General features: G+C 43.7%; 1 protein-coding gene across 6 annotated transcripts in view; it reads left to right on the top strand.

The window, feature by feature from the left end:
- Window positions 1–9,291, top strand: part of LOC119396304 (methylcytosine dioxygenase TET3) — a 196,919-nt gene extending 187,628 nt beyond the window's left edge. For all 6 annotated transcript variants that reach the window (XM_049415909.1, XM_037663481.2, XM_037663464.2 and 3 more), the window contains one exon: window positions 301–9,291. In XM_049415909.1, coding sequence (XP_049271866.1) covers window positions 301–2,472 — 2,172 coding nt within the window. In that variant the 3' untranslated portion in view covers window positions 2,473–9,291. The remainder of the gene's footprint in view (window positions 1–300) is intronic.
- Window positions 9,292–13,909: the final 4,618 nt, after the last annotated feature.

The raw sequence follows: 13,909 nt of genomic DNA, 5'->3' as shown, positions 1-13,909 counted from the left end.
TCTGAGTAGTCCCGTATGGGTGTCTTTTAATATTTTTTTCATTGTGTAAATCCAGAAAATGGCAGGAAGGGGAAGGTGGAAGCTTGCGATGAAAAAATTGGAAACGGGGTGGGTGCTCGATGAGCCGACCTTTCGACAAGTCCACTTGTCGAAATGTCGGCTTGAGCACCCACCCCCCGTTTACGATTTTTTCATTTCGTTGTGTAAGTAAGTTATACAAATAATCTGTATTTTATTATGTTGGGTCAATGTTCATTCATAGCATTGTAGAAGTAAAAGTTCTCCGGCACATCTTTTCAGGCACAGACAGATGAAGGGTATGCATCACAGACAATGCCATCACCAGTCTTCAGTCCCAATTTTGAAGCACCATCCTACCACAGATCTCCTTTCGAAGAGAAGTACAAATCAGGTGTGCCTCAAGTGAAGCATGAATCGGAGCTTGGGAACCCCAGGCTTGAGATTCCCATGGGCCCCTTTCGATCTCAGCAGCAGTCTAGTTTTCATTCTACTACTAGTGAGCCTCCTACCGCCAAGTCCTATGGTACATGTGCCCCAGGGTACAAAGTGAAAAATGAATTTTTGCCACCCATGTCTTGCCAGTATGATACATCAGCGCCAGAAGGCAGTTTCTCTCTGCAGAAACCAAATTCTCCTTGTGCTGAATCTCATGTTCCTTGTCCAGGCAAAGATGACATGAAAGTGGTGGTCAAAAAGGAAAATTCCAGCGAAGCCTGCATTCAGAGTACTCTGGACAAAGGAGGCCAAGTATTAAATAAAACCTCAGGTATGCCTCAAATCTTGTCACCTCATACTTCTGAAAGAACACATCATACAAAGGATTCCAGTCCATTTAATCAGCCATATCTTCAGCCCCAACAAGATCTTGCCTATGGGAACCCTTACTTTACGGGAAATTACTCACAGCAAGGAACACAAAAGATGGCAGGTCTTTGTACCATCCCCCAGAGCCCCATGATGACTACCATTCCGGACACTCCTCCTGAGGATCATCATTTGGCTATGAACTATTATAAGTACAGGATGGTTGACAGGTACCACTATCCAAGCTACTTGCCACACAGTGGGCAGGATGGCCCCCCTGTGGAAGGCCACAGCATCGACCACCTGCAGAACTTGGCTTCGGTTTCCAACCACCACCTGCAGAACCTCGAATTGGGCCGTCCCAGTGGAGGCCACGCTGTCTACTCGCCATTTGTGGATAGAAGTGCTTCCATGCCATCTTACCATCATCAGTCTCTAAGCGCCACATTCAGCCCCATCTCCCAGACTCCGTCCCAGGGTGTTATGCTTCCACCATCGTATGTCCCGCAGGCGGTATCTCCACACATCACTCGAAATGCTGGTTACGGTGCACCTGGCTTTTCCAGAAGTGGCAGCTTCCTACCTTCACCTCATGAAACATTTCCACCTCATCCCAGTCCTCCAGTGACTCCTATGACGCCGCCAAGCACACCGAGGCTGACTGAACTGAACCCTGTGCGAATGGACTCGCCACTTCACATGCGGTCCCCATACTACATGGCTGGCAGCTTTGGCATGCCCGTTGATCCACCCTACGGAGCCGCAAGGAGCCACAGTCAGGGTGCCCCCTTTCCCCAAGCGCCCTACATGGACGCAGCAGCGTGGGCCTCCGACCGTGACTACAGTGCAGGCTTCCAAGGCCCGTATTATGCACCTCGTGGTCAGTGCTTCCCAGCAGCAGTCACACCGCCAAAAGACTATGGCATGCAGACACCCCCTGTTGCAGGTCCAACACGCCTGCCTGCAGGTCTTGCGACACCACCGCCGCAAAGCCGTTGCATGCAGGAGCGTTCCAGTGTGCTTCCGCCCTTCAAGAACACCTTCATGCCAGCGCAGACTGCACCAAATGGCTTTGAGCGGCACTTGCAGACATTTCGTTCTGTCATGGAGGATGCTCAGAGAAGCCAACCAGTTGGCCCTCCACGGCTTGCACCTCGCCCAGCTAGTCACGAGGGCCTCCCTAGGGTAGACATACCCAAGGCTGAGGAGGAAGGCATCTATGAAGTTGACTCAGACAACGAAGCTGTGTTCCAGGATCCAGAAATTGGTGGTGTGGCCATTGCCCTTACACATGGGTCGGTATTATTTGAGTGTGCTAAGCATGAGCTCCACGCTACCACTGCGCTCCGACGGCCCGACCGCAAGAACCCCACCCGCATCAGCCTTGTCTTTTATCAGCACAAGAACCTTAACTTCAGGAACCATGGCGAGGAAGAGTGGGAGAAAAAGATGGAGGTTCGCAAGCTGGAGAAGGCTAATGGAGAACGGCCATCTAAGAAAAAAGCCAAACTCTCCTCTGAAAGGTTGGATGAGGATGGGTTCCCTACGTCGGCGCTGCGGCCAGCTGACCAGGCACAGTCCTGGGAGGGACCCCATGTGCCCCTGCCCTCATTTTTTGCCATCAACCCATACCAGAAGTGTTTCTAGTTTGGCCCAGACAGGAGTGCACTGGGAAGCTTCTAGTGTGCCAGCCGAGAATTCACACAACATAAGTCTCAAACAAAGGTATAGTCAGTCGCAGAAATGTGTGCATGATGTGAGGAGCTACTGCTGTGCAGTTTCTCAGCGTTCTTGGGCAGCACAATGCACTCGTCTTTGCAACTTGTTTTTCACTCGTGTAAATGGCGTTTGTACTGCTGGCTACCGAGTGATGAGGCCAGCTCCCCACAACATGCTTACAGGTTCTGTGTCTGCTTGCCTGGGACAGATGAAATGCAGGTGCTGCAAACTGGTATTTTTTGGCCTTGATTTTTACTGCAGGATGAATTCTACTTTAGAGGCTACTAATATGAAAGATTTTAAATCATATCAAATGCAGGGAATGGAAAAAGTACTATTTTTGATTATCAAATTGAATTCCCATGAATATTTATTTCTATACAGCCGAGGAAAAAAGGCAGTGGGAGCAGGGAGGTAAAGAAATGTGATTATCAGAAAGTTTGACTGCCCATGTTATATGTACTGCTATTTACAAAATAGCAGAACATCAGTCATTAGTTGGCAGCACTAATAGTGACATCTCATAGAAAGAAAACTAAAACACATTAGAAATATTTGTAGGCCGCATGGCTGTCCTTGTCTAGGAAAAGCACATGCAGTATATAACCTACTATCATTGTAATAATTGTTCTGCACACTCTGATTGAACTCAGTGTCACAAAAAACTTTGGCGCTAGTGCTGCTTCTCACCTCTTCATCCTCGATACTTTGGTATATTGTAGATGGTGGTACATATGTGAATGGGCTATAGATCCGTACTATTGTCCACCAGTACGCTTAGTGCTGTCTATGAGTGAAAGTCTGCTAATAGGCCACGTGTGTGTGTGACAGGTGGAGCAAAACTTAATATTTTACGCAATGCAACATATTGAGAATGAGTGATTATTCAGAAATATTGTATGTCATAATCTTACTAAATATGAATAGGATAACAAAAAGCATTCAGGTAGTATCAAGAAGTGAGGAATACAGGCAGAAGGGTAAGTGGCTTAATATATAAGCTGAAGTGTGCTTGCTTTTCCAATTGTCATCTCTTTATCTTCATGGAAAATATCTTCATAATTTAATTTCTTCCACTGACCTCTACAGGAAGGTATTTGCCAATCTGATATTTTCCTTCATAACGTTAAGTCTTTAACAGGCTAGCACATATATTTGTTTTTCTCTTTGCTGAAGGTCGTTTCTGGTCAAAAGTTTTAAATGAGTTTTCATTACGAACTGGAAGTGAAGTTGTTTTTATGCTTTATCATGACTGATTGTCTAAATAGATACAGAAGTCCGAAGGTTTTTATTGTTGGATTAGCTGCAAAAAAAGCACATACTTTCACATCTATTTGATATAATTGATGAAAGTTTACTTGCAAAAGCAAGCCTTTGTTTTCGTATGTATGGCCCACATTTTCGTAATTTAATTCCGTATTGCACCTTGGAAGAGGTCTCGATGTTGTTTGTAATGCCATACTGAAGCCAGTGTCTTATACATATTTTTCATAGCATTTGCTTTCGCAGTGTCTATCATCTGTATTTCAGGCCTCACAGAGGAGCTTTTAAAGTTTAACATTATGACGTTGTCCTGCAGTATTATGAACTGCTTTCCTTTCCCAAGCTTGATCCTTTTCATTTCTTGTTAGCTGCAGATCTGAGAAGGCTTATTTTCCTGTGCTCTTGTTGCCATGCAGCCAGTTCCAAGTGCCCCCTTCATGCTCACTGTACAGAAGGTAGACAGAAATACAGTAGCTTGCCCAAAAGTTCACATAGTTCAGCTTTGGGGTGTCCACTTTGTGTGTAGCGGGCGAGGAGGAGACAAGTGGTGCCAGCATGTGACGGCTGCGAGGCAAGCAGAAGGCACATAAAAACATTCTCAACATTTTTGCTGCCTGACGTGACAAGGTTGCATTGCTAACAAAGTAGGCACAGTTACCATCTCCTTAAAGGGGCCCTGCAACACGGTTCGAGCATGGTGAGGAAATGCTGCCGATCGGTAGTTGAAGCTATCATGAACATGCGAGCCAAATATTAATGCAATAGTATTAAGGAGCTTGTTTCGCAGAAATTCCAGTGCCAGTATCGGCGTCGTTGGTTGTGAGCGAAAAATCAGCGCTGTCCGTGAGTGAAAATTCGAAATAGAAGCAAATAAATAAATCATAAAAATCTTCTGTTCGAGTGAGAATCGAACCCACGACTTCACGTGGCAAGCAGAGCCACGCCCGTGCTTGAAACTGTTTCGGTAAAAACCCCATACAAATGTCATTTAGTGCGAGAAACCTCCTTAACGTGTGTAATATCAGATTGCAGAAGCGTAGAATCGACCAGGTGTTAAAACATGTGAATTGCAGAACGAGTGGTTGATTGAAAGATCCACCAATTGCAAAGCGTGCAGGCATAACTAATCATCATTATCAGCAGCAGCATCAACCAAGTGTGCTGCTGTGCAAGTGCACATGTTGTTTTATGGACACCTAGTGGGTGCTTTGACAATTCGTAGAAGGAAGAATAATGGTGTAGTGGGCCCTTCATAACTGTACTTGCAGTACGCATTCCAGGATAGTTTGAAACGGCCAATGCTATGCACACAGACGTTCCTTTTCTTGCGGCACGGTGTCCACTGAGAAGCGAAGCAGGCTAGCGATTCAGAAGACGATGCAAACGGGGCCTGATTACGCTATCGCGCTCTGCTCTTAAAGGCGAAGTTCAAGCGTCCTCCAAATTTTTCTAGCACTGCACGCGGTAAGGAATTTACAATCATGTTTCACACAGCTAGAGGTCCCTCACACTTCTCTCACCGAATACCATGATAGACTGGCCCGACCGACTATGTCACAGGTGGAAAGACATGGCCATTGGCTGATCTCAGCATTTTTTGTGCTGCATAGTTACCGCAGCCACCATGGGGTGCTACGTACCTGCAGCACGGTCTATAGTGCTTGAATTACACTCCAACATGCTCGCGATTATGCTAAATATGAGCCGATGCATTTAAAGAAAAAAAAAAGTGCTCATGGTCACGATGTGTACTGACGTAGCTTCTTGCCCCTTTGTCGTCTCCCCCTGTCAGCTGTCAGCGCACTCATTGAAACGAAAGGAACTCGACGGATTCGAAAAATTTTTGTGACAATTGATTTGCGAGGCAATAGAGTAAGATAGTGAGGTCATTCGATGATTACTTGGAAAAGTGCCACAGGTCCCTTTAACAAACTTTAAACTCTTGAGATCAGGTATTTTCATGCAGCTAAAGCTAGGACATTGGGAATGCTGTCACGAACCAAGCTCATGTGTTGAGCTGTCCATGTATAGGAAACAGTGGAAACAAACCATTTTCTGCACTAAAGAACATCGAATGTTGTTAAAAACAAGCAAATATAAATGCGCTCCTCTAGCTTTTAAAATTATTTATTGAAGCACGTGATATGCAGGATCTAGTATTAGGTAAAGAGCCATTTTCACTGGTGTAAACCACTTTTGCAATAAATTTCATTAGTTTTTAGGCCGATGAAAGGCACTTGTGTACTGAGCTTACAGTGCACAGTAAATAACCTCACATGGTCAAAATTATTCCCAGAACTTGCACTATAGCATTTCTCATAACACCTTTGTTGCTTTGGGGCACTGAAGAGCATGAATTAATCATTTAGGTTGAACACCATTTAATAATTTAAAAAAAGAGGATTTTCAGCAGAAAATACTGAGATGGACACCAAGAAAAAAGACACACAACACAGCATTGGACTAGCAACTGAATAATATAGCAGGACAGTACAGAAGAGGCAGTGTTTAATCCTGCTTGTCACACTAATATTGTGTTTTTTAATAATTTCCATTACATCGATATTTTAAGAAAAAATCTGAGGTGCCAATGCTCAAAATTTTAGACCTTAGCCATATGTGATAGTGAACAGTCATGCATCAGTGCACCACCATGTGATATAGATCATTGGCACAACAAAAGGAATTTGCACTGCCTCTTTTGTGCTGTTTCATCTGGTATATTTATGTGGCAGACTGATTATTCAGTGTTCAGTTTATAGTCCAGTTGTGTGTTGCATCTTTTTTCCTGGTATCCATGCCATTGCTTTTTACTGCAAACCATTCTGTGATGTGCATCCAATGAGCTCAAAGACAAAAAAAATAGTTCAGTGCCTAAGAGTAGGCTTGCTTTGTGTAAAACTATTAGCAGACTTTACTCATAAACAAAAATCTTTTGATCAGTTTGATTCTTTCAAGCACCCAGCAGTTCAAATTGTTGGTTAATTCAATTAAGCCTTGCAGCACTACCTGCTAGCCTCTTGGTTAAGACAGTTGATAAAATGACTCACTGTTTAGGTGCGATAGTGGTCCAATTCACTTTTCCAGACCAGACCAAGCTCCTTCCTCAGCTACAAAGTTTGTTCCTCAAAGAATCAAGTGACTCCCTATGCTGCAGTGAGGCAGAAGAGAACTCTTCCTTTTGCAGGCTACTATCTGAGCAAGCATTCTCACGCTGCACATTATTAGTGCGAATGTAACAATCCAGAGTAATCAAGGTCACTTTGTTTCACCATATGAAGCACTAATCAAAGGAATAACTTTTAATCTGCACAATACTGTGCAGCTCATTTATTATGTGCTGTGGTTCTGCCAAACATAATCGATTAAGTTGTTGGTACCATTCCTTAGTATGCCATATGAACAGCCATTAAAAGTAGTAACTACAACCTTTTTGTCATGACAAAATCTACAGTGACAAAAGGTGTTTGACTGAGGCCATCTTTATTGCCCTTGTTTAAAGGTACATGGTTGGCACACAAGAAGTCTTCTAGGGCATTCTATGCTGGCACTTAGACTCACAGATGTTGAGAGGGATGAGGGCATTGCTTTTACTTTTTTTCATCCTTATCACCATCTATCCATTCATTTAAGCATGCCATGATTTCATAAACAGCCCTGCTAGTAAGTCAGGGGCAAGGGATTCGAACAGCAGCCTACCAGTTTCTTTGGCGGTAACTTGGCATTCAAGCTTGTTAAGCACAGTGTTTGACATTACTGGATACATCTAACATATGGGCATCAGACTACCATAATTTATAAATGTTCATGTCGAATTAATATTTCGCACCTCAAGTGTTAACAAGCATGAATGCCAAGTGCAATTCTCAAGGTACATTTTAAAATGTCATTTGCAGCTGTTACCATTTTTCATATAGTCTGCTGCTTGAGAGTTCATCAGCAAGTTACGGATGTATATTGCTTGGCTCTCTCGTGTATATGCCGCCATCGTTAAGTGATGTTCCAGTCACATAAGAAAGGCTGACACTTTGACAGAGTGCATTCTTAACCTCTGCATCTTTTTATGCTCATCATGTTTTCCTTACGACGTTTGCTGCAAAGATTGGCGTTGCCTTTAGTTCTTAAGCAACTCTTTACAAGTGTCTGCAGTGGCTCAGTTTTGTTATTTGTGCTATTGTTGCAGCTGTTGTCTTGCCTAGTAGTGTATTAGTGTGTGTATGTGCATGTGCATGCATTTATCTGCCAGACTGCACATTTGCGAAGCACTTGTCATGAAAAGCATTCAGGGCAGGGTGATCTCTCAACGACGTTAATGATGCACATTAAGCAATGATGGCAGAAGAATGCAAGTTTTGTTGCATGAAAAGTCATGCAACAGGTACATCTGAGCAGATTGTGCAGTTCCCACGAGCCAAACAACTGTAATTCAAAGTACAGGCTCAGAGTCCTCCAAGATTTCACTCTGCAAGCATTGAAACACAGCAATGCAAAACCGTACTTGACATGATGTGCTCTTCCAAGGAACTCAGCTCAGTGAATGGCACTTAGCTGTACCACTTTACAGAGAAGTTTATTCTGCTTTTTGCTAGATGACTTCCAAGAAACTACAATGCCTCCAAGGTGTAAATATTGGCATAGCGCTGTTCTATTTCATGATAAAAAAAAATTTATGAATCTTATCTTTCCTGTAAGACAGCGACAGTCCTTGACATTGTTCATCTTGTACAGAGAACATCTTCAACATAAGTTATAAAAACTGTTAATATACCAGCATCACTTTGTGACAGTGGCCTTGGTTATCTTGATTAAGGAGCAACCATTGCAGTGAGAATGGCATTGTGGGGCTTAGTTCTGTCACTTCAGCAACGGGTGCAGCAATGGGTGCTGCATTGGCCAGATGCGACCAGTCTGATGGGCGAGCGATGCAGCATGTGGGTATGCTATGCAGTCGTTTAGTTTTCATTGTAGCATGAAGTAGTGTTGCTCCCTGGTCAGTTCATCTCTTGTTACTGAATGAGCCATTTTTGTTTTTATTTAAGGCCCGAGTATTTGTTATACACCTACAAGAATTTTTAAATTATATATACAAGTGGTTCCTGTTTTTTTGAACCCAAATTGTTTTTATTTCATAACGACGTATATTGCCAAAGGGTATTTAGAGCAAAATGTCTAAATTCAAAATTGCCAAAGTTTTAATTTTACACAGAGTACACCACTGCCATTTTAGTTTACCATTGTTAGGTTTTTTTCCCCCCCCCCGTCTATGTTATATGTCACTCTCATGATTTTATGTTGTTGTGAGTGTTCAAAATGAAGTGCATTCTTTTGTACAGAGCTGTAAATAGGAAGTATACCACATTATCAGATTAGAATCATGCAAATGCATAACATATTCACTAAGAGTATTGACAACTACATGAAATGCAGATACATGTGTGGTCGTTATACATGAAGTTTTCCAATAAATGGTACTTTATTGTCTGAGTTGATGCTTTTTTCACTGCAGCACCATGTGCCATGACTTTACTGAAGCTGTCACAATGCTAAATTGGTCGCATTTTCAATGTTTTTTTTAAGGGATATCGAACAAAAATTGGAAAGACTGATGAAAACGTCGAAATTCTACGCAGAAGACGCAACTGTTCCGATAAACAGAGTTTATTTCACACATTTTTGAACAGTTGGCTGTATTGTTGGAGGGTTGTAAGTGCACGACGGCTTCACGCCAGCAGGAGCCGTGACCTCAAAGTCACCGCGGCGGATGCAGGGTGCACGTTTTGCTGTTCTGCTACTTCCCTTTCTCCACCTCTCCTTTACATCTTCCCCTTCCACAAAGGCGATGAGACGTGCCCCACCATTTAGGGGCTTTACCCCACCCGGTGCAGTTTGTAGTGGTTGACCGTACTGGCTCTAGGAACTGTAGTCGGAGCCCCAGTTAAGAGACCCGAGCGACTGCTGGCATTGTTGGCATGCCAGTCTCTGGTGCATTAGTCACCAAACATCACCTCCTGTATACTCTGTTCCAGAAGTTCCGTGCAGCACTGTGGAAGCTACAGGCCTCCTCAACCAATCAGGAGGGCGAGCACATCTAAGTGTATCCTTCCGCGCCCTGCCGTCTGCTAGCGGCGAGCGCTGCAGCGAAAGCGGCAAGAGCGTCTCGGGACACTGTGCAACTGCGCAGTGAGATGAGCTGTAATTGTGAAAGCGGTTAAATATTCTCCTCGGCACCGTAAAAGCGCGCGTGTGATATCGCACAGGTGAACGCACAGGTGATATCGCACGATATCGCACAGGTGAACCAGGCGCCGCCATTTTGACTAAGGAGTGACCAAATCTGCCACCGCGGACTAATCACAACCCAAGACTGGGTCCTCCGCGGCGCTGTGGACGCTCGGGCTGTGCGGACTACTCGTAAAAGTTTAGACAGTGTCGTACCGTTCCTTCGTATACTTTATAAGTTAAAACATAACACATACGAGCCACAACAGCGTTATTTCTTTCGTCATTTGCATGTTATAACACGTACAAGCAAGAACTCTTTCTTCAGTATCATGGAGCCACAAAAATTGTTTTATACAGAAAATGCGACAAAATCGTCATACAAATCACAGCTACAACACGCAAAGAAGCCTTCAAGTAAAAATCTTCCGACGAGACCGCTTGCAAAAGTCATGAGGACAAACAACGGGCTACGTATATGGGGCACTACATCTCGCTTCGCAACAACCTGCGCTCGAGGGTCGTGTAGCCTTGGCTCTGCTGCACGGAACTTCTGGAACAGAGTATAGTTCACGGCGTGTCCGCTAGACACGGCAGTTTGTGAAAAACGCATTAAATTTTTCCTCTAGTTTCTGTCTGAAATGAAGGTTGAGTCTATGGATTTCAGCACCCAATCTTTCAATTTGGCTGGAAACCTTGGTGGCAAAAATTTTTTTCGGTATCCCTTTAAGGGGTATTCAGACGGAGGAGAAATGCTCGGGGGGTAAAGGCGGAGCCTAGTGACGTCAACTCGCGAGGAGAAGTCGCCACAAATGCCCCCCACTCACACGGACGGGGCGAACGGAGGGGGAGACCAGTGTTACCAGACTACTCCTGTGGCTTGTACCGCCCGTTTCACCAGCTGCTGACGACGATGACCCCAGCTACAGATGACCCCAACTGCAGACTGGACACCCACTGCCGCTCTCTGCAGGAGCAAGTGCAACAATGTGGCCAAACAAGAGCCAGAAATTCCGCCACATCCCCCACCGCCGGGGGATTGTTTGTCCTTTCGGGGAAAACGTCCCCGTCTCCTCCGAGGAGGCGCGGGGGGGTCACGCCCACTCGCTAATCCGTGACGTCGTGGTCACGTGATCCGCAACCCCCCCCGTCTCCCCCGAGCATTCCTCCCCCGTCTGAATACCCCTTTAAAGACGTTGGAGTTCTTTTTACAAAAAGAAGAGTGCGAGCTTCGTGCCGCAGAGTACATGACAGCAACGACCAGTATTCAGAGCCATCTTGGAATTCTGGATTTGGGCACTCACCAATAAATGTCACTCTTAAGTTTTGAAAGCTAAGATGGCTTCGAATTACGGTTTATAGGCCCATGCATGCTATGGTTTGGAGCTTGTAGTCTTCTTTCTGCACAAAGAACATTGGAGATTTTAAAAAATCTACGCATTTTTTTCTGCTAGTTTTTTCCTGCGTGACATCCCTGATCTGTCAGACCTTCACAAGTTTTCAGTTTAATCACGAAGTGGAATGGGATCTCCCTTGTAATCTTTTCTAGGAACTCACTTATTTTATGGCCCTAAGTAGTGCTTCAAACACATCCCCAAACACTTCCTCAATTTTTTTCTAGAAGAGTGCAGAGAGCAATAGGGCAATATGGCAGTCTTTTGCTGGATCATTCCATGTAACAGGATCCTGCATGATCATATAACAAAGCAGAACAGACAGCACAGTGCAAGAGCAGGATGTGTTGAAGACTAGACAGAGCACCATCGTCTTCACGACATCCTGTCATTGCATTGTTTGTTCCACTTCTCTATGCACCAACCAGCCCTGTTCAGTATTCTTATGCAAACATGATGAACAATTATTAAACCAATAGTGAATGAGACCAGTGCATGGTCACTGACAATCGGAGCAAAAACATAAGTCTTTACTGCTCTTGAATTTGAATGCTCGCCAACGTATTTGTGAGCGGCCATGGCAGCTGCCTTGCTTGCATTCACTTAGTGTTGACAATGTGATCATCTGGTTCATTATTATCAGTAATTATGCATATATTAATGTGGCACTGAGCACTACTGAATAAGCACACTCAAGTCTGTTCATCATTAATTTTTTGCAACCTAGTTGCATGCTAAAACTCCTGTATACATGTTAAAATTCTATGGTGTTAATGTCAGCCAGTGTACCACTGTGATGTCTAGATAAAGCCTGAAAGTCCAAGCGAAAGAGGGCGCGTCAGTCGCGAGGAAAAAAAAATGAAAAGAGGCATCTGCCAAGAAGCGCATTTTCCAGAAAGTTGATAGTTCTCTTTACATCAGTGTTTTGGCTTCTGCCCATTTACTTGAGCGAATGATGTCCGAAGGTGCCTTAACGCAGCATTTTCAGGAGAAGTGGCGTCAGAAGCACTATTGAATATGAACCCACATAGTGCTTGGAAGCTTAACATTTTGCCAATGTTAGTTGAACTGAAATTATATATATATATATATATATATATATATATATATATATATATATATATATATATATATATATATATATATATATATATATATATATAAAGAAATGGGCATGCATCATCATTGGAGCATATTATAACTCCTTTGGCTACTGATTTTAGAAGGGCAGTCCGACATGCCGGCAACGTGGCGATGGGAGCATTTCGATGTAGTCAACATAAGCTGGAGATTGTAGGTGTTATGAACAGGACAAAAGAAAGCTTCACTGTCTCAACTGTGGAAAGCTCTACAAATAGATAATGGATATAGCTATACTTCTCACTAGTCTACAGCTGCTTACAGTACCATGCAGAGGCATTAGTTAAACGAGGCTGGGAAGCAAATGTGCATTCACCCCCACTTGGCCGCATGTCTTAGCGGTCCTAATTAGTGGCTTCATTTTGATCACAGCAGTGACATATTGAGTGTACCTCACTCAATGCACTGTTCGTCCAGCTTGACTCCCCCATCAGTTGAAGCTGGCTGGGTCGCCCCGCCCCTGCCAAGTCGGCCTAGACAATAGAGTACAGGATTGCTGATGCAGGATACAGGGTTGCTGGAGTCACCAGCAATCCTGTATCAAACATGTCAGACAAACCTAATTCTGTTTAGTATGATGACAGTTAAATAAGGAGAGTGAACATTTGAAGGACAGTAGCTAGGTGCAGAGCTTCTGTTTTCAAAACAATAGATGTGCTGCTATAAATTTTATGAATAGACATTCTTGGCATACTAAACTGTGTATTATTTTTTTTTAGTGGAAATAAAGTTTTTTTTAAGAGCGAGCCAAAATTTTGCGTGTTTGAAATATAGCTAAAAAAGAAATTGCCATGCATATTTTTTACTATTTGGCCACTCACTTCAATTAATGCCTTTTTGGTGCTCTAAGCACTAAATAAGTAATAAAATGCAGTGGAATGTTTATTCATGTTTATGATGTGCATGGCATAGAAAAGGCTAACAAAATGGAGGCACACACAGCCTATTACTGTTTGGTTTACGCTGCAAATATTGCAAACCTTGCCAACAATATACTTTGTCTGAACAAACAAAACATATTAATGCCACGCTACTGCTGTGACATTTGCACCAACACATAAACCGGGCTACATTTTCCTCAAATGTGATGAATCTGCGCCCACACTGAGCCTCTGTCTTTCAGAAATGGCACTATATGTAACTCTTCGAGTGCCACTCAACGTACAACCTTCGAAAGGGGATTGGCATGAGCTTCTGGATTTGCAGCACACCCGGCAATCTGAGCCACCCAGCCTAGATCTCATTGCTCTGTTTTGATCTTACACAAGCACAGCTAGTGTGTGCTAGAATCTGCAGTATTCTAGGTCACTCTAGTGCTGCTGTTGCTCTTTTGTGTCGAACATTGCAGT

This window comes from Rhipicephalus sanguineus, chromosome 1, assembly GCF_013339695.2.
Source record: "Rhipicephalus sanguineus isolate Rsan-2018 chromosome 1, BIME_Rsan_1.4, whole genome shotgun sequence".
Classification (NCBI taxonomy): Eukaryota; Metazoa; Arthropoda; class Arachnida; order Ixodida; family Ixodidae; genus Rhipicephalus; species Rhipicephalus sanguineus.
The sequence above is the reverse complement of the archived record's forward strand: the minus strand, read 5'-3'. Positions and strand labels throughout refer to the sequence as shown.